At 37.9% G+C, this 25152-nt stretch overlaps 2 protein-coding genes and 1 long non-coding RNA gene across 5 annotated transcripts in view; 1 reads left to right on the forward strand and 2 right to left on the reverse strand.

The window, feature by feature from the left end:
- The window catches only part of LOC145976441 (uncharacterized), a 135109-nt gene extending 132800 nt beyond the window's left edge, over window positions 1-2309 (reverse strand). For both annotated transcript variants that reach the window (XR_014440236.1, XR_014440235.1), the window contains exon 1: window positions 1936-2309. This is a non-coding gene — a long non-coding RNA (uncharacterized LOC145976441). The remainder of the gene's footprint in view (window positions 1-1935) is intronic.
- Window positions 1-25152, forward strand: part of Vn (membrane-bound neuregulin protein vein) — a 325672-nt gene that overhangs the window by 230320 nt on the left and 70200 nt on the right. The window lies entirely within an intron of this gene.
- The window catches only part of Mad2 (mitotic arrest deficient 2), a 75614-nt gene continuing 71647 nt past the window's right edge, over window positions 21186-25152 (reverse strand). The window contains exon 4 of the mRNA XM_083107518.1: window positions 21186-21283. Within this exon, the coding sequence (XP_082963644.1) occupies window positions 21227-21283 (57 nt within the window). The 3' untranslated portion in view covers window positions 21186-21226. The remainder of the gene's footprint in view (window positions 21284-25152) is intronic.

Genomic DNA, 25152 nt, shown 5'->3' on the forward strand with positions numbered 1-25152 from the left:
ATGCAGTATACTGGGTATATTTCGCGATATGTATAGCACGGGCGTCTGCGGCGGACGGACGATCCGCAGTCGCTGCTGCGACGAGAATATCGATCCTGTACACGGCGGCTGCCCTTAGGGCAGTGGTTTATGGCTTTTCATAATGCTCGCAATATTTGGGCGGCACCTTTTGCCGCGATATTTATGTTATTCCACGGGGCGCGCGACGCACTTTAGCCAAGTTTATCGATACCTCTCTTTATTTTCCGCATCTTGCCGCCGACTAAAATAATAAGTGTTACCTATGGGAGAAATGCCGTGAGAGAAAGTTGAAATTTATTACGTGTAACTTGAGTATTTACGAGCCATTTTATCGCTTAGCTGATACCGGGTAGATCAAAAAGCAGCCAGCTAGTTTGTGACTTCCGTCACGAATTACAAAATTGGACTCTGATAAAATTTTGACTTAAATAGAATTACATCCTTGGACAGAAAAAAGAAACCAATTTTCTATAACAATCACGAGGATGTCAAGGGAATGTGAAGGAAGCTAATAATTTCGCGACACTCTGCATATGGCATAAACGGCGAGGAAGGAAGAAATAAATGGCGTTGAAGGCATAAAACGGAATCGCTACGCTTTGTTATCAACATTTCCTTGGAGTTTCATTCCATTCCCGGTATACGATGCGTCAGCAATAAATTCGCGACGGGGGAGACCTCCTTCTCTTCGCGCACACGCAAGTCGGCGGGAATCGGCATTGCAGGTGATAAACCAAGGATTAAGCACCTGATGTGATAATGCCAGCACAGCTCAGTGGTTCCAGCAGGGTCGGTAAAGCTTGCGGTTCACCGCCGAGCGGTTCCGCAAGCTCGTATGACGGACAAAGGGCGACAATTACAACCCCGCCCGCCATGTCAGGGTTTCATATAACTCTGCTGATGGCAGCCCGCCGGCAGAATCGTTTCCGCGCACGATGATTCTATACGGTAACTGTACCTAACTGCTACAGGTCGACAGATGGCCATAAATGAAATTCCTCGTAATGAAATTTTTTGACGGTTTTCTAAAGACCCGACGCTCTCTTGTACTCGAGAATAACGTGTTTAATGAATCTCGAGGCAAGAGACAATTTAGAAAAAAAAGAGAAATCTTTTTAATTAATTGAAAAAATTTTCGCCGAAAGAAATATATTTTTTGCAAAAAATTTTTGCTATTAATAATTCGCGTAATTCGTTAATTTTATTATCTGTAGATACAAGTGGTATATTAAAGAATTCGTTAACTTTTAAAGGGATGCAAGTCCCAAGGCAAAAAGTGCGTTTTTATGACACGATGTTAATATATAGGTTTAATGAAATTTTTAATTCCCTCATTTTTTGTACTTATTTTCTGTTATTCTCATAAAAGTTCCGTGCAGCTTGCGTGAGGGAAGTTATTAAATCGCATGAGAGATGTTATTTACAAATTAATCCTTTTGCGACCAAGTAAAAAATTATACGTTAACGAGTGATGTAGCGGGAAATAAACCACAATGCTTTTGTTTAGAAAAGTATTAAAGAGTAAAGGGTATAACGTGGTAATGGCAGTATACAGTTTATAAACTTTTTTTTGCTACACGTAAAAGTTAATCATTTTAATCTACACTTTATGAGACGCAAAAATAATTTCTGTCCATTTTTTTTTGCAATCTTAAAATTTAATGCGAAATACGAAAGTTATTTCTATGCTATAATTATTATCGTGTAAATAATTTGATGTGAAAAACGCCGAAAAATATATGTGAAAAATCCTCTCGACGTATTATTTTAGAATAATTATTTTCTCATATTGATAATATATATAAATATTTTTCAATAATACATGCAAAGATTTATCGTTACATATTCAATTTGCACACTGCATTTAGATTATATATGAACTATAATTAATTATGATAACAATCACAGACTCACCAATCGTTGTACAATTGCTGTTTCCTTCGCGCCATCGGATGTATCATTGATACTCGTTCACGAATCTGCGTCCGATGCTTGGATAATTGCGATGATCGATGATCCACACGTAACTGTATCAGAGTCAATTATCAACACTCGCGTTATTTCAAATACGACGAAATTCACTTACGCGTAATGGCGGCCGAAAACGCGCGACTTTAACGACGTTCACGTCGATGACCTAACCACTTGTCAAGGCGTCGTTAACCGCGATTCACGCACGTATTAAGCACGGATAATTATCACTCGCGAGGTACTCGATCTCAATAATCACGATTCTCGCCCGATATTTCCACTCGACGCTCGAAATTAGTAGTTAATTCACGCGCTTGACAAGGTCGTCTGTCACGGTACGCACGATTGTGTCTGTGTGTGACGTGGCTCGCGCCCCTCTTCCCCCCACCACTCGTCCTCTAGTAAGACTAGCGTCCGCGGAACGCGCGACCTTGGAGGGAAGTATGCGGCTATCTTCGCATCGAGCCGATAGATAAACAACATTCCTGCGTTGTTTCAATCGACATTGAGCGGAAATACCGAGCGTTCGCGTAATATTCCTCTTCCCGCTAACATGATAGCGGGAATTAATGATTATCGAGCCGTAATAGTCGCGTCACGAGCATTAAGTGTGTCGAGTAAAGTGCCTCGATGATTCGGAAATCATTGGCAGTGCGTCGCGAAAATGAAACTATGAATCTAACCTAACCTGATCGCTTAAAATCGGGAAGTCATCGGCGAATTTTACGCGTTAAAAGTGAAATACGTGTATGTAAAAAAGTCGATACGTTTCAAAAGTGTTAAATATTAAATCGCACATCGTGTAAATTTGTGCCCATTACCGTAATCAAGCGCGATCTACCCGAGTGTATGTACGAGTGAATCTTCTTTGTGGAATTTTGAAGCGAATACGGATTGGCATCTCCATCGAGCAGCAAATATGCGCGCAGCAGGTGCATGACAGTTGGCGAGTAAATTATTCCATGGATATATTCGTTAATTTTTTTCTCTCATTTCGAGCACGCGTTCAATAAAATACGCCTGAAACAATTTCAAACATTGATTCTAAAATTGTATTTCGTCCTTTGATATCTCGAGAGGTTTCCAACATAAATCTTGCTTGTTTATGAATGCAATTTATATGAGCGATATGGTAGAAACTTTCTACATAAAACTTGAATGCCCTCGGAATAAATAATTTCTGAAAAGTGCCTTTCCTCAGTATGTTTTCTCTGCTTTCTCTTGTTGCAAATGGCGAACATTAATTGTAAATTCAATAATTATAAATTAACAATAATTATAAATTCAATTAAATTAAAAACATAAAAGACAAAAAAAAGATGTTTTTCTAAATATTGATAAAAAAATTTTATTGAAATTGCAATTTTTTAATTTAGTTATAATTTTATTGAAAAAAAATATTTTCATCGCAATGTGTGATACATTTTTCTATTCAGAATTTGCAATAAGTTATTCTATTATTTTTCGTTATTTCGGAATTTTCATTGTGACAACAAAATATTCGGGGAAATATTTCTTTACCGCAAATCATATAAATTCACGCACGTATTGCGCTGTGAAGTACGGCTATTTCATAAAATAAAATCGGAGCTAATATGTATCCTTGAGATGCGTACAGTTTTCATAAAAACCTTTGAACGAGGCACAGTAATATCGGTGTTTCCTCTTTTTAAAAAAAACCAGAAAAATTTGTGAAGAATATTAACATACGTGATATTAATATACGTAACAATATTTTCATTTATAATTAATTATGAATTAATTTAAAAAAAAAATATATATATATATATATACATGCATAAAAATTGTATCAAATTTTTACCAAATTTTATTCTACTATATATATATATATATATATATATATATATCATTTACAATTAAAAACAACTCAAATCAAAGCAACGGTTAAATTTATAAAAAAAAAAATATTTCATTGTTTTTATCGCAATATGTAGGGTACTATGATGTGTATATGTACGTAGGGTACATATTTCTATTTAGAATTTGCAAATCAGTTATTTTATTTATTTCGTTATTTTTGAATTTTCATTGTGACAACAAAATATTCGGGGAAATATTTTTTTATCGCAAAACATATATGTATGTATATAAATTCATATATGTATTGCGCTGTAAAACATGCCCATTCCATAAAATAAAATCGGAACTAACATGTATCCTTGAGATGTATGTACGTTTCATAAAAATCTTTGAATGAGTAATATCAGTTTTTCCTCTTTTCAAAAAAGAAATAGAAAAATTTTAATATACATGACAATATGTTTGTTTATAATTAATTAAGAATTAATTTAAAATTAAACTGATTCTTTCTATATATGTATGTATACAAAAATTTGATTTTTACCAAATTCTATTTCACTACACATTTCTCGTCCAGGAACGAAATAGGATTCAAATGGGATCGAAACAAAATGATTAATTTTGTAAGAAAACAAAATCACTTTATTGTTTTTATCGCAATATGTACACATGAGATACACGATTTACATTTCTATTCAGAATTTGCAAATAAGTTATTTCATTATTTCTCGTTACTTCGGAATTTCCATAACAACAAGGAATATTCGGGAATTTTTTAACCGCATTTTTTTTCGGGGATTTTTTAATCGCATTTTTTTTCGGGGATTTTTTAACCGCTATTTTTTAATCGCAATCTCTCATGTAAATTCACATACGTATCGCGCCGCGAATCATGTGCCATTCCATCAAATAAAAAGATGCAGCTCATCTTTCGAGACGATATGTTTATCGATCCAGAACGGGGGAGGTGTCAGAGGCCGTGGACCTCCCGTATATAAGTCAACTCTTTCCGGGCAAACGACGCGGAACGCGCATTATTGTATCAAGTTACACCGCCGCGCGGCAGTAAAGCGTGCCATTGTAGCTGCAACGGCAATTGTTAGAACGTAGTGCCGTTCGTCGGTGAATACGCGGCTCAGGTGGCGGGGGAGAGGAAGAAGAGAGTAGGGCAGGAACATTTGAGCTGTAGTAAAAGTTTGTGGTAAATGTTATTGCACTCTAGCGTACCGAGTGCACTTTCGAGAGTAACTCTAGGCTTATAAAGTTTACCGCAATCTGTTACCCACAATCGGACCTCTTTCTCTCGTTGTAACTGCGAAGGAGAGAGAGGAGGGGAAGGGGGGATTAATTTCTATACGACCCATTGGTCGCCGATATCCGGACGCGTATATAGCTCCGGTCTTTACTTCTCTTTCCTTTTTTTTTTTTTTTTTTTTTATTATCCATTCGAAATCTCTTTCGAAGCGACGAATCGAAAATGCGAACGGTAATTTCGCCTTTTGGAGGTAATCCTTTTATAGGAGAGAAGTAGGATCATTTGAATATATCAGAACATCTCTTTCTCTCTCTCCTTCTGCGAATTTAATTAACAATTTAAATACATATCACATGATAGAAAGTTTCCGGTATTTTCTTTTTGTGCTTTTCAAAAACGCATGTTTAAAGAGATCTCTTCCTTCTATAACGGAAGAAAACTTTTTACAGCGACGCATGATTTGTATGTGATTTACATTATTTAAGTTTGTTTATATATTAGATATGTCTCTCTTCTCTTTTTCTTGGCAAAACGTGTTTTTAATAAATGCATCACTTTTTTAATAACGAATGAAAAGCTACACACACCATGTGTTACCGAAAATAATTCTCAACCCCCGGGGAAAACGCCGAGGAGTGGTAGAAAATCGAAATGAAGAGACGCGGTTTTTAATTCCGCGAATACGCGCGTGAGTATTGCACCAAAGAATGAAACTTTAAAAAGCGAGAGAGAAAAGGAGAGAGAGATCGGTGAATTTATTGTACAAAGGCGGCGTAAAAAACATTATGCTAATTTAATAAGAAAATTGCTCGCCGGTTGATAGAAACGATATTGCCCGTAAATCAAAGAAACGACGGAACGCGATGTTTTAATAATAAGAATATATTTATGCGTATAATTCGAATAAAGGTAAGAGGAAACTGCAGGTAGGATCGCATTTGATCTTAAGAATAATTTAACGCGAGAATACGTTTACATACACAAACTCGTAATACTCTACAATTCCCGTTCTACGATAATTACACGAGCTTTCTATCAATGTGCATTAGATTTGCATTTGCATTTACACATTTTGTTGAATGTAATGTCATTATTTGGTTGCATCTGCGCGACTAAACAATGCCATCCAATCTCTCTACGTAAATTGAATTATTTTAATATGCTTTTTATGTATTTTAGAATATATATAGAATATATAAAATATATGGAATATTTTAGAATATATATTTCTCATTCTCTCTTATATTACACATATTTTTATTCTGGCCTTTTGCATATAAAAGTTTATACGTTCACGAAATAAAGATTTAGTTGTAGAAAGAAATAAAAATAATTTATTTTAATTAATTTAATTTAATTTTTTTTGTAAAAAAATAATCGTAAATTAATTGAAAAAAATGTTTAAGTAATTATAAATATAATTTCTGTCAATTTTTATTTCTGGAATTTTAAAAACTCTTATTTCGTCTCGAGATGGATCAATGGTATAGCACGATTTATATTGAAAACTCTTCAAAAAACGCATTATGATATACAAATAATATGATGCAAATTAATAAAATGATAAGCAGATAATAATACAAAAGACCTAAATATGCAAAAAATAAAGACTAAAAATATTAAAAAAAAAAAAAGAAATATACACTCACACTAGAGAAAAACAAGAGAGACAGAAGAAGTATATTACGATAAACAACTTGTAACACTTTAGATTGACAAAATATGCAATAGTTGAAGAAATTCACGGCACCGGTTACATAGATTAAATAAAGATAAAAATCGTAAGAAGGACCGAAAATATTTCGACGGTTCGCGATAAGGCGCGCCGGAAGAAAAAAAGGCCGACATCTCTTCGAGCGCGTTTAATATTCTCTCTCGAAGGTGCAGAGAGGAAAAACAGAGACAATTAGGAGACTCGGGCCAGCAGGGCACGAGGTAGAATGACGAGATGGAAGCAATTACAGTAGGAAGGTAAGCTCTTCTTCGTTGTGTCCCAGCGAGTTTCGCGCGGACGCTGCGAGAGAAGAGCGATAGTCCTCACCGTTGCTTCGTCTTTCGTACCATTGTGTCTCGAGAATGAAAGAGAAAGAGAGAAAGAGAGAGAGAAACAGACAGAGATAGAGAGATCCATACAGTGCCAGAAGGTCGGGAGACTCGTGTCACAGATATACGACTCACTCTTCTTGCGGAATTAATTAAGAGGATCGATGGAATCACTTAAGCAATGTTCCACAAGCCGATTCAGCAGGTTCCTAACTAGGAAGCGCACAGAAACTTTTAAAACCTACCGCTATTCTCCGGAAAATTATCGCATTCCTTCTTTTAGCGACGAATTCCTTAAACCTTAAACGATTTCTCGTCAGTTACAAATGAACGTAAGATATCATCGGGGACAGTATTTTAATTTTTAATGTTAAATAGAAGTTTGATGTAAAGGTGAAACGACAAGCACGCCAAAACAACAAAATTTTTTACAATTTAACTTTCTAAGTAATATTTATATGCATTCTATTTTTAAAAGCGTAAGAAAAATATTTGTTGCTTGCATGTAATAATCTTTTTTTGGATTTTTCGGAACTCAATTTAAAAAAAAATAAATAAAAAATTGTTTTATTCGTTACATCTTCGAAAATTTTCTTTAAATTAAACTTTTTAAATTAAATAAATCTCTTAAAAAAATTATCTAAGACTCTTTCTCTTTTTTTTATCTTTTTATAACTGTATAAATATTATTTAAACATAAAAAACTATAACAAATACCCATTGCTTTTTCTCTCTACTTGCAACTCTTGCAAAGTCTTTAAAAATAAAGACATGTCGAACGTATTTTTGATTTATTACTTTTTCGCATATTCTTTATCGCAAAAAAGAAACGACGAGGAAATCGCGTCTTGCGGGGGCGTCTCAAGCGTCGTGTAAAAGTGTCGCCCGTCGCATTGTTTTGCAAAAGGAATGCATCAAACCGGAAGGTAAAGCCAGGGAGACCGTGACGCGCAATTTTATGTGAGATCCGTCTGAGCGTGCTGAATAAACAAACCGGACCGAAGTGGAAAAGGACGCGGAGCAGACGGGCCGAGCTGTAGCGCTCACGCTATTGCTATACTACTTGTCTGGCGCGAGGAGGAGGCGGCTGCAGCTGCAGCAACAGCAGCAGGCGCGTTATGCACGGTTACCTGAGCGCGGAGACCACTGGAGGATACAAAGGGGTAGCGTGGGAGGGGGCGGTGGGGAGGAAGCGATTCTCAAGGTACCTCGGACACATTGTCTCTTCACGGGTGGAGAGAGATGTGTTTCGCGCGCCACGTACAAATGAAGGCAGCGCCGAGCAGAGAGAGAAAATTCTATGTATTCATCCGTATAAAGTTTAGCGTGTATAACGAGTGCAAAGTATAACGATTCGATCTTTCTGTGCGCGAAGAAACGAGAGATGTCAGCGTGATTCGGAATCTCAAGGACATTTATTAACATTTGTTGAAAGTATCTTGTCATTTTGCCAAAATATTTGCTCGGTGTTCACTTAATTATTGATAATTTATCGAAAATTAATCGCGTATTTCGATGAATCAATTATAGAGAAGTCGCTGCGGGGGTGGGAAAGGTTATAGTTTATATTTAATTATATTCGTGAAAGAGAGATTTATACCCGACGAGTATAATACTCAGCATCGTCTTGTTAATGACGCGATACAATCCTGCGAGAACCGTCATGATGTTCCCCAGAACATTCACGGGCAATGAGGTTTATGCATCTTCGCGATAGCAACTTCAAAGTTACAAACTGCCGTTCGAGTTCGTCGAGCGTATAATCCCTGTCGAAGCTCTCGGACGTCCAACAATGGTAGCCGTTTCGTGTATTAGGGGATATGCTTTTCACACTTGGACTTTGCACTCAGGACCTATAACTTGATACACTCGAACGAAGCTTATATCTCTCAGGAGAAATCTCTTATTCATCTTCTCCCTCATATATCTCTTATATCTCTTATTATTTCTTTCGTAGCGGACTATATTTAACTCTCTTAAACTGTCGACTGAAATGCAGTACATCATCTTTTCTTGGAGGATTATTCCCGTTTCTTTATCATCGCACGAACGCGCGCGCAAAAATATTATTTTATTATATATTTCACCGCGTCACACACGCACACACACACATATCCGGTACATGTGGTGAGATTCAATGCCGTCTGTGGTGTGTCGGTCGACGATATCGCGGTACATACGGTGCAGGTACAAGGAACGTTTACACGCCTACGTGCGATTTAGCCCGCAAGAGGAACAAGGCGGGCGACATCAGGCACCCGGCTGCCGTAGACTCTCTCGCGGCCCAGAATCCCGACAATGGAGCCGACCCGATGAATAGATAGGGTCTGTTTGCCGCGCGAGAAAGCTCGCACAACCACTGCCTCGTCGTCGTCGTCATCGGAACTGTGTGTTTCAGTATTACATATACATCACGTTGCGCACGTTCACCCCCTACGATCGTGCGCATCGCGCGTAAATTACTCATGACTGCACTTCCGATTCTCGTTAACTCTCGAGGAATATTTAATTCTGAGGTGAGATTCTCCGAGGATTCTCCTACAGGAAAATTGGCTGCTTTATTAGAAGGGTGAGAGACCCTAATAAATCAAACAGTTTCGCATAATTATTACGCCTCTATGTGTGATTGAACGCTAGTATTGTTACACTGCAGTATATTTAACTCTCGCATGTTTTTCGTCCTTTAATTCGAGATATATACATATGTGTATCGTGCATCGAGATTTGAAGCTCGTAAAAAGGATGGCGTAATGATATTAGTTATGCGTGTTACATTGGAATAAGATTATTAAAATAGATAAGAATTTTATTGGATTGGAAAAAGCTAAGTATTAAATTATATTAATCCAACTTTTTCTGGTTTACGAGAAAATCATGTTTTTTATCTATATAATATATCAAATTGGCTTATATAAATTAATATTTAACTTCGTATCATCATTTACTACAAAGTTATTTCTCTAAATATTTTAGTTTAATTTAAATGTCTTTTTAAAATTAGTAGGAAATATATTGACTGATTTTTTATAAAATATAATTACCTTTGTCTCTCTCATCCATCTTCACTTTATACATACTTATAAAGCCAGTAAACGCTTTTGCTGTATATTTTTTGAAACCGTAATTAAAACACAGATGAGAAAATGCTTGGATAAGTAAAAGGAAGAGCCAATAAAACGTTTGTGCGATGAAGTTTTCAAGATGAAAAGAAATTTAAAAAAAATGCTAAAAAAAAAGATCATAGAAAATTTCGTCATCGATATCCTCCAACGAGATTTTGAAATTGAAAATCCGACTGAATTATCCGCGAAGGTGAAAGGAATAAATTCTCCTCTCATCGTTGCTTATTAACGAAACTTTCGATCCCCGACAGACGGCGGAACGATTGGAGAACGACGGATTTGCGACGTGCAAACTTTTCAATTTATTTAAATTCCTAGCGCGCGTTTCGTTCCCCGATTCATCATTCCGTTCGCACGCCGTGTGCAAACTTCGAGTCGCGTAGAGTTGAAGATCATCGTGATCGGCAAACACAGATGATTCTGTTGTTGAATTGTATTTATCGCGCTGTCCTCCTCCTCTTTCTCCTCCTTTTCATTCTTGCTTTTTCCGCATCGAAATTCGCGGCAGTGAATGAAACGGAAAAAGCGCCCTGTCGTTCAAATGCGAATGGAGAGTATCGGGGATACCGCAGAATCCGATGTAATCGGGAACAAAAGATAACAGAGCGAAGCCGGCCCGTCTTTTACACGCTTCCGTGTTGCACGGATTTTGCGGCTCGCATCGCAAAATACAACGATCGAGTCGACACGAAGCACATTCGTGTGTAGTGTGTAAAATACCAGAGTTACACGAACATCTAACTCGAAAATTTACTTTTTCCCAGGGAATGATAGACTCTTCTTTCTCGAACTTTCTCGAACTTTCGCGAACTAAAATCCTAACTATTGTCCAAACGAGAAGATTGAAAGAGAATGAAGAGGATAAAAAAAGAGATAATCTCGACAAACGCACGAGAGAAAGTAACTGGACCATTTTTAAACAATTTTTTGCGTGAAAATATGATCTCTCTTGATGCATTTTTTAAAATCTTTTTTAATATTTTTTTTAATCGTGACTGATGAAAGGGAGAGAGAAAAAATATTTAATGTTGCGCAATTATAAATTATTTCGATTCTCGCAGCGAGAATTTTCTTTTCATTTTACGATCTAACAAAATGCCGCTAATATTCGGGTCTTTTTATTCGGTGAGTAAAGCGACCGTCTGTTATCGCATCATTTCGAAGCTGTCTCTCACTTTTCATCGGTGTTCGAGAGAAGGAACGCAGCGCGTTCTTGAGAAATGATGAGGGGAAAAAGAGAAGCAGCTGGGAGAAGCTGGGGTAGGAGGGTTCGTATCGTCCCCCTCAGGCGAATTTCGAATTCTGCTCAGAGACATTCGACAACGTAAGTTCAGGTCAGCAATATCCACCCGGTCTTATTGAATCTTGCCCGTTCGTGCGATACGGTCGGTTGGTTGGTCGCGCACGCACGCACGGGGTGTTCGGAAAGTAATCCAAAGCGAATTGACTGCCCTTAGTATCCCCAACAGACGCCCCTTACACTCACGAATCTCATAACCGAGGCGTTTGCCTCGTTAAAGCCGTTGCAGGAATAAAATTTCGAACGCACAAAATATGTGGATTCTACTTTTAATATCGATTTCTCTCTCTCTCTCTGTCTTTTTGATTATTATCGAAAATTTAATCCGATAAAATGTGAAAAAATCTATGAATATGGGAAAAAAATATAAATATGAAATAAATAATAAAAAAGCAATAATAAAAATAATAGAAAAGTTTCTCAATATTTATATATTTTTTTAGGAAAATATATTCATTATACATTTTTTATTTTATTTTATTTTTGTATGAATATTTTTATCCCCGTGACATCTGACAGATTTTTATAGTGCCATTAATTCTTTTACGTACAGACATTTTCGAGAAATAATTTTACGAATATAAGTTTTAATTTTTATGTCAGCTCTCTTTGTTGAAAATCAATGTGCAATCTTTTCTTTTTAATCCGAAAATAAAATATTTCTTCCGGGCAAAATAACCTGACACACCGTGTTTAAAAGTTTTTCGGGAAAACACTGTCGATGCAGTCTCCATTTTTTTCCGGATGCGTAAACGTTGTTACGCGGAATATTTTTCCGGGATTAAAATTAAAGTGAATACATATTTATGCGAGCGTACATCATTCACAATATATTTACCGGTAGATTTTTTTACTCGGAAATAAAAGTAACTTGTTTTTATGTCATGTCGCGCGATATAAATGCAAAGCTATTCGGAAATTCTTCGGTTTACACAGATTGTTTTCGCGAAACGTATTTCCTTGAAATATCTTGCGGAAAAATCTTCCTTGTCGCACCGACAGGAGCTATTAAACGGTACCAACGATGGAATACAACGAAATTGCAGATGTCAGAAAATAATTGGCCTTAATATAGGATGATGAAACGCGTATCGGAAAAAAAGGAAAGAGAGAAAGAAAAAGAGAAAACTATAGCCGCACATGGAAGGTTGCTCCTTTTTCGTCAGTAGTGAAAACTTTTTCCTTTGAGGCCCTTTGTCGTTACTCTTCCAGGAACGAAAATCCTCTTTACGAGGGTAACTCGTATTGCGAGCGTCCTGGCGGCCAGAGTCAAGAAGAAGAAGAAGACTCGCAAATACCTTTCGGGCCGAGAGCGCCGATCTGCAATTTTGCTAAACGAGCGCTTCCCTATAAAGATTTAATGATCATCCCGTCTCGCACTCCGCTGCTACGATGCATCGAAAAAAAAAACGCGAAACGTATAAACTGCAGAGGCGAAGAAATTCCGCGACGTTCGACTATTCCTTCCAGATGACGCGAAAAAATTTTCATGCACGGCGCCATAACTGATTTCGTCGAGAAAAACACACACGGAACACGCGCTGTCTTCCTAACGATTTGTTATTATTTTTTCCACCCTCGGAGGCAGCGCTTCGCGTTACGTTAAAATTCGCTTGTCCATCGATCCATTTTCCCCTCAGCCTCAATTCGCACGCGATGATAAAACTCAGGAAATGCACCGTTCACGTACTTCCGGCATTCTAGAACGCCCCTTTGTGCAAGAGCGCATTTGCATACCGCAAGCGTCGGAAGCTTCATGCTCATATTGTTGACACGTAAATAAGGAGCGAAGGAAATGCGAAACGTCATAGTTACAAATGCATATACGTAAGATATATTCTGGGTTTCCAGCAGAAACTCGCGAGAAATGGGGCGATCGCGTCATTACGGAGGACGTACGCGTAAGAAAGGGAAGGAATTCACCGAACGACCCCGGCGTTTCCGTTAACGAAGGTTTTCTGAAAGTGTATCCAGCGCTGAGAAATGTGATCCGTTCTTTCCTCTCCCTCCCTCTCCCTCTTTCTCTCGGCCTTCTTTTTTTTCTCATCCCTCGCTTATCTTTAGCGTGTGTCCAAGCTTTGCTCCGTCTGCCCCGTCTGCGCTTCTTCTTGTAAGGTTTGCGAGATCTATTCAATTTACTTCCTCTTTTTTTCCCGCCGAGTTGGAATCCGCACCGAACAAAGGGAGGAAACGTACGTCCTCTTCCGGGAAGAAAGAACTACAGCCTCTAGAAGGATGAGCTGGGAGGAGGAGGAGGGGAGGGAAAGAAGGGAGAATTCCGTTTGGTAAAGCGCAGCGTGGAGGTACCTCGCCGGTGCTTAAAGCTTCGAGGGTGCTTTGAAACTTCACAATTTCATTCCTGCAGACCTGGACCGGTACCAGTAGATTCCGCGCGATTCTGACCTTTCCTCCTCCTCCTCTCTCCCCATCCCATCTCCCACCGTCGTTACCCCATCCCTGTCTGTCCCAGATTTTTATCTCTCCTTCGACCCGAGTTAGTGACTTTTGCCCGCCGCCGCGAGCTACGAATCCGCGTAAGGTCACGTAAGGCAGATTATTTCGCTCTTGCTTTACTTATCCGATTTTGTAAAGGAAACGTGCGTTAATTCGATCGCCTCTAGATGACTCAAGATGAGGACTGTCAAGCAATCATCGTGCGTAAACGATCGATAGATACGGCACGCTAATCGACATTGTTGGGCTAATATGTTGAATGGCGTAAGATACGCCACGAGAGAAAAATATACAATGAGGGAAAAAAGTGGCGCGCGTACGCACAAACGCGCGTAAATCCCCAAATAAACGCTTCCGAGCGAATATTTTATAGAGTCGCGCGCGTTCCCGGCGCACGTTGGGATCAAGTTTTGTCCGGCTTTTTTCCCTCCTTTTTTCCGTTCCTTTTTTTCTCTATTTTTATCGTGCACCATGCGTCATTCGCGATAACAAAATATTCGGACACGTTTATTTGACAAAAATTCATTTTTTTTACTATTTTTTCACCACATCGCTCGCGCTATCGCCAACTTCTCGTATGCCCGTTCAACCGGCAAGAGCAGCAGCTGCGCGCACAAGGACGTGTCTATTAAACAAATTAAAGTACGCAGAACGACACACACACATGCTGAATTAAGCTGCGACTTTTCTCGCATACGAAGCGTCCCGGAATGCACGAGTGATTTCAAGTAGAAACATGGCGAGTAATTTAAAAGTTTTTCTTCGGTGAAAATATCTAAGCGATAACGGTCTTTAAACTTTATATTTAACAAGCTCTGTATATTATTAGTACTCTTGATATTTTCATAAAAATATTTATTATATAAAATATAATATTAAAAATTAAGATTAAAAAAATATAAGATGTATAAAAGTTAAGATATAAAAATTTACAACGATCGTAATAAAAAATTTTTACTGATATTTTTGTTAAATAAAAATTGATTTAAATTTCTCTGTCGGAATATTACCTTCATATGGAACATGTTGTGTATCACATATTTTGTGTCAAATATTTTTCTTCCAGCGGGGGCAAAATCACGCTCGATTACTCGTAGCAGCGAAGAGAGACGAACGTCATGCGTACGAACCGGTGATGGCCAATAAAGGAAGATACACGCGCGATCGAAATTCGATATTTCGTAGAACGTAAATGGGACAACTCGGTGTAACAATACGCGAGCCAATCGCGAAATCGAATCTCTCGCGTCTGTTAGTGTGGGTTGCCGGCAATGTTGACACGCGTAACTACCGCGATATAATTCAACGAACGAGTTACGAACGCAATTAATTCCTGAATACGCATTCTGCCCTACTTAACTGTTGTGCTTCTCGTGTTCTAAACGCATATATATACCAGATACACTCGTTGCATTGAATTGTTGGAGAAATAATGACCGAGTTTCTATCGCTTAATTTTCACCTATTCAACTCTGATTATTGCTAAAAGAATAAAAATTGTTCTTTTATTTAATCTTATATATATATCATCAAAGTATATTCTGTATCCCCGTTTTCCATGAATCTAATTTTCGACATATCTGTAAATTGCAATGAATTATTCCAACAATTTAATATTTTTTGATAAAATAATACGAATAATCATGCAAAGGTGTTATATAAATTTTTTCCCTCGAATAAATTTTTTAATTATTCTATAACTTATTAATTTTTCAATTATTCCGTAATTAACCTTTTTCGTTAAAAAAGAAATAGAAAATATATAAAATATTGTACAAATAAAAAAATACATATTCTATAAAATATAAAAAATATTGCATAAAATATAATAAATACATATATTTCTAGAAATATAACTTTATTGTGAAATATCACAAGCTAATCATGTACAGATTTATCCTGCAAGATAAAAATTAATTATTCGCATTCGCGACGAGCTAATTTAAATGCGTAAATAAAAAATAAAAAAAAAATAAAAGTAAATAAAAAACATAACAGATTACACGGATTTTAATAGTTAGCGGCCATGCAAATAACGCAAAAACGAGTTAACGCATCGGCGAATACGGATCGTCTTGGAGTTCCGCGGCGTTTAACCGGTGACGAACCGCGCCGCAAATCGACGTTTCGGTTTCGGTGAACCACCAGGTACGATTAATGTTTCGGCATTACTCGACCGCTCGTTACTCGGCTAACCGCTGTAGGTTTAGACCAGAGGCAACGCATTGCAGAGAGAGAGAGAGAGAGAGAGAGAGAGAGAGAGAAAGAGTCGTCGCATAAAAATATTGAGGCAATAATCACGAGTGCGAAACGCTTGCGCGAATTTTTTCAAACGCGCTGCAATCTCTCTCGGCGATTTATGCTCTTCGTAAATAGCTCTGCTATAATGCTTTACAAAATATTGGTTTTTTTTTTAATGTCATATAGTTGCGACGACAGTCTTCCGCTCCAACGGCGCGACAGTAACGGGCTAAAAAAACGAACGTGTCGGATATTTCTATCAATACACGGCGTGCAGCCGTGGATTTTCACAATGCGCGCTATCGAATGATTATGTGCAGTGTCGTAGAATGTCGGATCTGTATTTTTAACAGATTAAACGATTTTATACGCGAAACGTATCACCCTCGCGAAGGGGAGGAGGCGCGGTATCGTGAATTCGTGACACGACCTATCCCCTTTCCTCCCCTTTGCCCCCTCATTGTCAGTTGAAAACGGGAGAGATTAAAAGTTTCGCGGAACCTCCACATGTGGGCCCCCCGATCGTCGCGAATCCGGACGAACGCGCTCGGATATTCATTGTATTTCGCTTAGTTGGGTGGGGACATCCCCGGCGCGGACGAGGCTTTGTTGAAATTTTCGCTGTTTAACGCCGGTGAATAACGAGCAGCGGCGATACTCGGACGCGAAAATGTCGCCGTTGGCTTCCGACGAGAGGAGGGAGCAAGAGAGAGAGAGCGAGAGAGGAAGAGAGAGAGAATGAATAAAAACGATGTGGTCGAGATTATTTCAACGGGCTCGTAATGAGCACCAAGAGTCCTTTATCATTTATAATATACGCTCGTGAAACAAAAGACTGAGAAATGCCCACGAGAGCCAAATGAGCAGCACGTGCACACAGGCAGACTTTTGCTGAGATAACAGCGAGCGCTCAGAATTCGCATGTTCATGGACGTATGCGACTGTGTCGGATCAGAACGCGATTTTCGAGAGATTCATTTCGGCGTCCAACTTGGTGGATTCATTGTCGAATAACACTTGCGGTGAACAAAGCGCCGGCGAGGATGGCACGGAAAGGGAATATCGTAAATAAAGGGGATCTCATTTCTACGTGTGATTCAGCGGGCTACGAATGCTTGTCGAAAATAATCTCGTTACGCTCGTTATCGATCGTGCTGATTGAAGCACCGCCGGCTATTCGGCCCGACAAATTTCGGTGCAACATCGCCGGGGGTTAGCGTGATAGATCGTTCCTGATGTTAGACAGGAGCTAATGGCTCCCTTCGGCCGCGTGTCAAGCGAGCGCCATGCACAGAGGCACAAAGGTGTGCCCGTCGATATTAACTACAGGCTCCGACCATTAAAACGACGTGCGAGCAATTCGATCTTCGTTAGGTAAATGATGCTGAACGTAATCGTCTTCATTCGAGTCGGATGTTCATTAATTATCGCGATACAATTTTTTTTAATATTCGGTTAAAAAGTAGAATTTTGCTATAAAATTCGAAAATTTTTTGAATATAATTATTACATGGATTTTCTCGAATGTTTAATCTTTAATCCTTTTAAGATGAATATGTTTTGAATAATGCTTTTACGAATATATTTGCATGTTCGAACCGAGACACTGTCGTCGCGAAGAGTAGATAGTTTGATGTTAGGTCGGAATTAATGGCCACTCTCTCAAATTAATTAAAGACACGTTGGAAAGCGCAGGGACAGCTGTCGGCGGCGACGATCAAAGCGATTAAAATTGATTCTTGCATCCAAGTGATTAAAAATGATTTCACAATCAGATATCTGCTAAACCAAACGTGGAAGCAGTTCTAATCGGCTCGATAATCCGACGAGGTTCGAAGCTTTTGGCTGAAATCGTTCGCGAGCCTCGGATAAAATGCCACCGTCGCTATGTTTCGTTTTTTTTTTTTTTTTTTTTTTTTTTCGTCGAGCATTTCTTCGATTTGATTTCGGATTTGCCTGAGCCACGGTAATCTGCTGAAAACGGTAGTTGAGCGTTATCGAATCGTGTAACGATCCAATCAAGGCGAATGTTTCGCTCTTTTGCGCATTCGAGAGAAATTTTTAATCCGCTTTTATACAGCGGATTCGCTCGTGTCACTTATCGCTGAAAAATTTCGCGAAATATTTCGAGAATCGAACATCGTTTTTCGCGCGATCAAATTTAACCTGTCCCTATCGAAAAAATCGCTCAAATATACCGATATTTTCGGAGCAATATCGACCCAATATTCTCGAAGTAAATACCGAGTACAACCCACTAAATTTCATCATCCCAGTCCGAAAAGACGTTGGTTGCCGGTTGAATGTCTTCGCCAAGATCGGAAATATTGGAAAACTGGCAACGAACGCGGGGATCTATTTCGCTTGTGGGAAAAGTGTATCTGGCTCGAGGGGACTGCGCCAGAGAGTTTCGTTTATTCACGCGTGTAACGACGCCGAACTCGGTCGGGAGCGAGACAAACGCGGGGGAGGAGGACGTAGTTGCAACGCGTTGCAGTTGCAAAGTGCGGTGGCGGTTGTGTTGAGCCTTTTTACGCGGATTGCCCCGGCATGACGTCGCGATGTAACGCAAAGAGAAGATTGCGTCCCCAGATGCCATTCTCCAAGTTAGCACGAGAATGCGTTTCTATGCGCACCTAAGCGGAGGCAGCTGTGTACGTTTACAGCGATGCTCTATTTCATCCACTGTGTGTGTGTGTGTACGTGCATTACGCTTCGCGAAGCGCTACTTTGTTAGTTTGAACACTTTCGTCGAAGAAGTGGCTTGTGCGCGACAGAGCGAGGCATTGCGTTTCGTGTAGATCACGCCTTTCGATTTTCGGCAGCGCGCGAAAAGTAAGACGCTGTCAACATTAATTATAAATAATTGATTTCACAAACTTTCCGCTCTTAGGGAAAATGTCTGCTTGTTTTTAATTATTATAGCGATGAAAAAAGAGCGCTTCTCTTGGAGATTGAACGAAATTCAAATATGCATTAATACAGAAAATAATATCAGAAATTACAACAATTTTCTCGCTCTCTTCATAAATTCTTGGTAAAATTTGCCAATTATTATAATATATAAATTTAATTTATAAGCAAAATAGTCCGATGACACGTTGTTTATCATTATTTCAAAGAGAATGCATTAAAACCGATATATATACCTTGACTAAAGCTATCGTGCAGTTATTGCAACTATCGTTAGACTTTCGTGTTTCGTACATCGCGATCGGTCATTCGTCTTCCGCCGAAGACATAAGACGAATCAGCGCACCTGCCAACGATCCAATAAAGAAAAATTACATTTTCATCGACAAAACAGCAACGAGACATGCCCCTTTACCTCACTCTTGCCCATTCGAAACGGTTGCATGACCGTAATATGTTCTAAGCTGCCGCTCGTGACGAGTTTCGCGAATCCTGCGCACGAAATACATGTGCACTTTGTTATTATTAATCTCTCTTCGACAGGCCACAGGGTAGCAGAGAGAGAAAGAAAGAGAGAGAGAGGGAAAGGATAAAAAAATTTGAATTTAATCACACCCAGTGCGGCTGTTCGATAAATTCGACTCGGCGATACGTTAACGACGAAAAACTACCGGCCCGGGAGGATTTAGTCTTTTATGCAAGCGAAAAATCCCACGGCCCCTCTTTTGGCCGCCAACCTCTCGCCGGCCGGAAGTATTTAATTCCATAACGAACTGTCCTATATCGCGCGAGCTGTTTTTTTTCGACGGCCACCATCGGTACTCAATTAAATCGCAATTTTCGGCTCGTCGAAGCGCGGCTTGATCATCGTCGTTATAGCCGAGAGTATGGACAATCATCCGTCGATTGACCTGAACGAACATTCGGCTTTGTGCGCGGACGTTCCTAATTGCTCCGTTAAAAAATTATCGCTCTGATTTTTTCAGAATTTTCAATTCACTGTTTGAAATTATGGAAAACCGCGATTTTCGGCTTTTGTCCCTTGGGAATTGCGAGACATGTTTATTCAATAAATATAAATCAACAATAATTGTAAAGTATGCAATATAAACATTTAGAAATAGCGAATAATTTGATCTTTATTTACATATATAGAGTTGACATTATGTTAAAAAAATGAATTTATCGAGTTATTACAATTAAAAATTGAATAATTCAATAAAAGTTACATATTTATTAGAACAGGATAATGCTTTCAATAATTAACAGTTTCTCGTATCTGGTAGGAAACGGCTTTTTTTGATAACGACGAAATGCGCTACAAAAGTTTGCTTAGTGTTTTACGATAAAATTGTTTCTCTTCGACAAGTTTGTGTTTCGTTGTAAGAGAATTCCCGGAGAATTCAGAATTAAACATTTAATCCAGCAGAGGTTTCTCGCGTACCGCGACTACGCAAGAAATATTTTCTACTTGACGAATATAAGAATTAATTTTGCGATAGTTTTGCAAAACTAATTTTCTATCTCGCAATTGACTGAGATTTAAAATTGAGCACTCATTTTGCATAATGCAATATCTTCATAAACCATAATTAAAGTTTATAAACTATAAGTATATATATAATAACATAAAAATTGTTTAAAGAAAATTGTACATTTTTATTTTGCAAAAAAATTATTTATTGTCATGTAAAAATATTTTTATGTTATTAAAGATATTTAAAATATAATATGAAAGTAAAATTTTATGAAATTTTACGCGGGCATATTTATTAAAATAATTTATTTTCTTAAATAATTTATTTGCTTATTATATAATTTATTTTTTTTTAATTATTTATATGTTATTTAAATAATTTATTCTATTAGATGTTACTAATTATCTAATATATTCACATAATGATACCAATTGTTTTATTCTCTTGTTTTTTTTTTTACTTTTGTCAAAAATAATGGAACACGTTTGATACGAATGACGCGATATACAAGTTGGTATCAGGTGTCATGTAGCTATTCACGAAGTATAGTGGATTAAATATTAAAAATCCGCGCTCGAAAGAAGTACACTAGTACATGAATGTCTGATCAATTTCGAGCTATACTACTGCAGTGCGAATCAGACGTCTGTACTCGCTTGTATTCCTGGAAGATCAAATGGAAAATTCATTTCGATCGGCTACGAATTGCCGAATGTATTACATCAAGTCTTTTTCGCGATATTTTACCTTAAATATCAACAGAATCATTAATATTTAAAAAGAAGTTCGCAAACGAAATGTATTAACACGTTTCAAACTCTAAAAATAAATATCGTATATAACAATATTTAACAAACGATAAAATCTATAAACATCTATAAAAATTTATAACAGTTTATCTATAACGATCTAATTATAACAATCTAATTATATCTAATTATAACAATCTATAAAAGGCTGTATATATATTTTTGTGATAATGAAATTTTAATAATATCTAAGATATTTGTTTCAAAACTAACCAAGTATATTAATTTTCATAAATATATTGAGCATTGAACATAATATACATTACCACTGTAATTTTTTCTTTTGATTATCAAGAACAAAATAATTATTTTACCAAGAATTAATACTTTTATAAAATATTTCAATTGTCAATATTTGGGACACACACATTCCAGTGCATCATAAAAATATCGATAACTTATTTAAACATATTTAATTTAATTTAAATATATTTTTATCAAATGTAAATATTTTTTCCGTATTCATTGGATGACAAAATCTGCGTATCCATCGTTTCCAATTAGAATATACGACTCAAATTAAAACACGTTTTGATTGACGAATCACGGCAAGGATTAATAACCAGCCATCTGTAGAATTTAAATAAAAAAACAAATAAGATAGCAGATAGAAGAAAAATAGAGGATCATAAAATAGATCGATTAGCTTGACGTGTTCAAATAATCGGCAGGATCAGGAAGGATTAATGATGCGATTTTTTCGAGTAAGATCGAAACACCAAGTTAGAGAGATCCAGAGACAATTCGTATCCTTCGATCGAAAACAGCACATAGGATCCGAAAGGGTCGGACAGATTAATGACCGCGATAGTTTTCGACCGACGGTGGAATCGCGTGACGAACGTCGACGTATGATCGATTGTCAAAAGAAAGGGTGGGGGCGAGGGTTGGAGAAGAGGCGTCGATACGTCGGCTTGGGAAAGGGGATGAACGTGGCCGGCAAGGAAAAAAGAATATTAAGGGAAAAACGAGGAAATTTCACCCATCGAGACACGCGCGAAACGCCTCTCCATCGTCCACAGTTCATATCCCCTCAATCTTCTTCGAATCATTGTTCGTTTTTATTTTATTACCATGATGGAGGCCGAAATTTCGCAGATTTACCTTCATTTGTTGCGTTATATTTTTCTTCACAAACAGATGGTGTGCTGTTTTATTTCGAATTAAATAAATTTTTTTTGCTACACATGTATTTCAAACTGACGTAAACATGTTCGCATAAAGCAATACGAGTTATTTGTCTTAATTATCATGTCTTTATTTAAATGTAAATATTGTATATGTGTAATGACCAAAGTTAATAATGCGCGATAACAATCGGTTGAAATAATGATGCAATCGTTAAATTTTAATGATTGATTGGTGGAGATTCTGAGTATCTGCGCTCTTGCATTATTGCAATTTTATCGGTACTGGGTGGAAGATTGAATACTGTCCGATAAATGTGAGATTAATGGTAGCGATCTGCATTGATTTACGTATATCTGCGAGTTTTGGATTTCGTTTATAATTGCAAACGTGTGTGCATTTTAACAACTTTCTTTCGTGTTCAAGCGTATTCGATAAATCGCAATTTTCCGCCAGTCAAATTATATCCTACCCGTTACAATTTAACAACCGAATGCGAAATATAAAGTCGTGCGATCTCTCTCGCATTTAAATACAATTGGAGCAACGGCAGCTGTCAGTTTCTGACGACGATTTTGAAAACCAAAACGAGCAATTAACGACTAGGATTCATCAGTGCTTTAGAATTCGCGTTTCGAATCGGTTATTAATGATTCCCGAAATTTACGGCTGCGTACAATCGCATTTGAAATTATAACACGCGCGTAATAATTATCTAACTGACGGCCTGCATTAATAGCGTCGCGAAATTTGCATTGCAACGGATGCAAACCTGTGTTTCCGAGCGTTCGCCAGGATGTATCAGACGTGACACCTTAAAAAACGAAAGTTCTACATGTACATCGTCGCATTGTAAAAGACGAAGGAAATTTCTCGTTAATTTCTAGCCAACGCAATAAAAATTATATATCAAAAAATATTTAATTAATCATAAAAATGATACACATAATAAATCTCTTTTAACTTTTTTATTATTTTATATTTTATTTTTGTTTTATTATTATTATTTTATTATTATTTTATTATTATTATTTTATTATATTATTATTTTTATATTTTTATATTATTAAAAGTAGAGTAATCATATCTCTCTTTTCGTTGTTAAAGTGATGCCAAAATAATAAATAAAAAATCGAAACGTTTCAGATTTAGAAAAATAGCGCGGTTTAGTTAATTACTTTTATCGTGGTTTTTCGCGGGTTCTCGTGATGAAAATGTTTCACAAACCTCTTTCTTGTCGCTTGTACACGAAACTCGTCGTTAACGGGAAACGAATAATGACGAACGCTCTCGTCAGTTTTTCGACTGTTTGCATGCACGACGCGAGGGCTCGCGATGCAACGAATGGGATTTCCGTGCCACGTTTTTCCCGGTGCTCCTCGAAACAATGCCGCGTTCTCTCTCGTGAACTGGGCAACGGAGTTTCTCGCAGCGGAGTCTTTCGCCCTCGATGAGAAACGACGTTCCGCGGATGAATAGACAGACTCGCACGGATATAGGACGCGCACGCGATTGTACGTTTAAGGCCGGAGTCTCCGTTATTTCACGGCGGATTCTTCTTTCGCGAACGCTTTATTCAGTCATCGACACTCCGTTTCCTCCGCATTCCGTTTCCGCAACCGATGTCTCTCTTATTATTAGACCGCGTATATAATTCCCGACGACGAGGAAACGTTATCGTGGCCTCAAAAGCGGCGTCGTGAGGAATCTAGAGCGTTCATTCTTGTTTTGATTCGAGGCCTTGCGTACACAAGGAACTTTTAGCGCCTTTTAGCGATGAGAGCAAACACGTCGTCGTTTATTCCTTCCTTTTGCGACGCGTCCTGTCATCGTTGTCGTACACGCCGATTTCTCCTCTTTCCCCGCGCTTTCCTTGTAAACGAAAAGCTCGATCGACCTCGTTTCGAACGAGAACGACGGAATAGCCTCAAGATTTTACGCTCGTATTTTCACAATAAATTCCTGTGGCGCTTCACGAGATTCTTAAACTATCTTTTTCTATTTAATTCTGATGATTAGGTCATTGATTCGGTAAAAAAATTTGTGTGATTAATTATTACGTGTCTTGTAAATCTTTAGAGCTGAAAGATTTTTTCGATCACCCACCGTCATAAAAAAACCGATGGATGAAACGATGGGATAATCTCAAGATTTTATGCTCGAGTTTTCGCAATAAATTTCTGGTGTTTCGCGAAATTGCCAAACCATCTTATTCTATTCAATTCTGCTAATCAAGTCATTGATTTGGTATAAAAAAATTGCATCGCGATTAATTATTATATGTATTGTAAACGACCATCTTTAGAGGGATTTTCCATGTCCAGGAACAGATCCTTTCGATCACCTACCGGCATGTAACTGGAAAAACCGATGGATGTAACAGCGATAATAGTGTCCAAACAATGCGTCGTCCGCGTGCGTCAGGCACACTCCGAATTGAAATCGTTTTCCGTGCTTTTGTTGGCGCAACCAGTGCGGCACCGGTGGCAATCCGGCACCTCGATGAAACATTTTCGCCCGGCCGGAAATTCGCGAAAACAAGGACCATCGAAACTATGAACTTCAAAGCGCGCCGCTCCGCATACCAACCGATACG

This window comes from Camponotus vicinus, unplaced genomic scaffold, assembly GCF_025532165.1.
Source record: "Camponotus vicinus isolate PSW18456_S1 unplaced genomic scaffold, iyCamVici1.0 SCAF_8, whole genome shotgun sequence".
Taxonomy (NCBI): Eukaryota; Metazoa; Arthropoda; class Insecta; order Hymenoptera; family Formicidae; genus Camponotus; species Camponotus vicinus.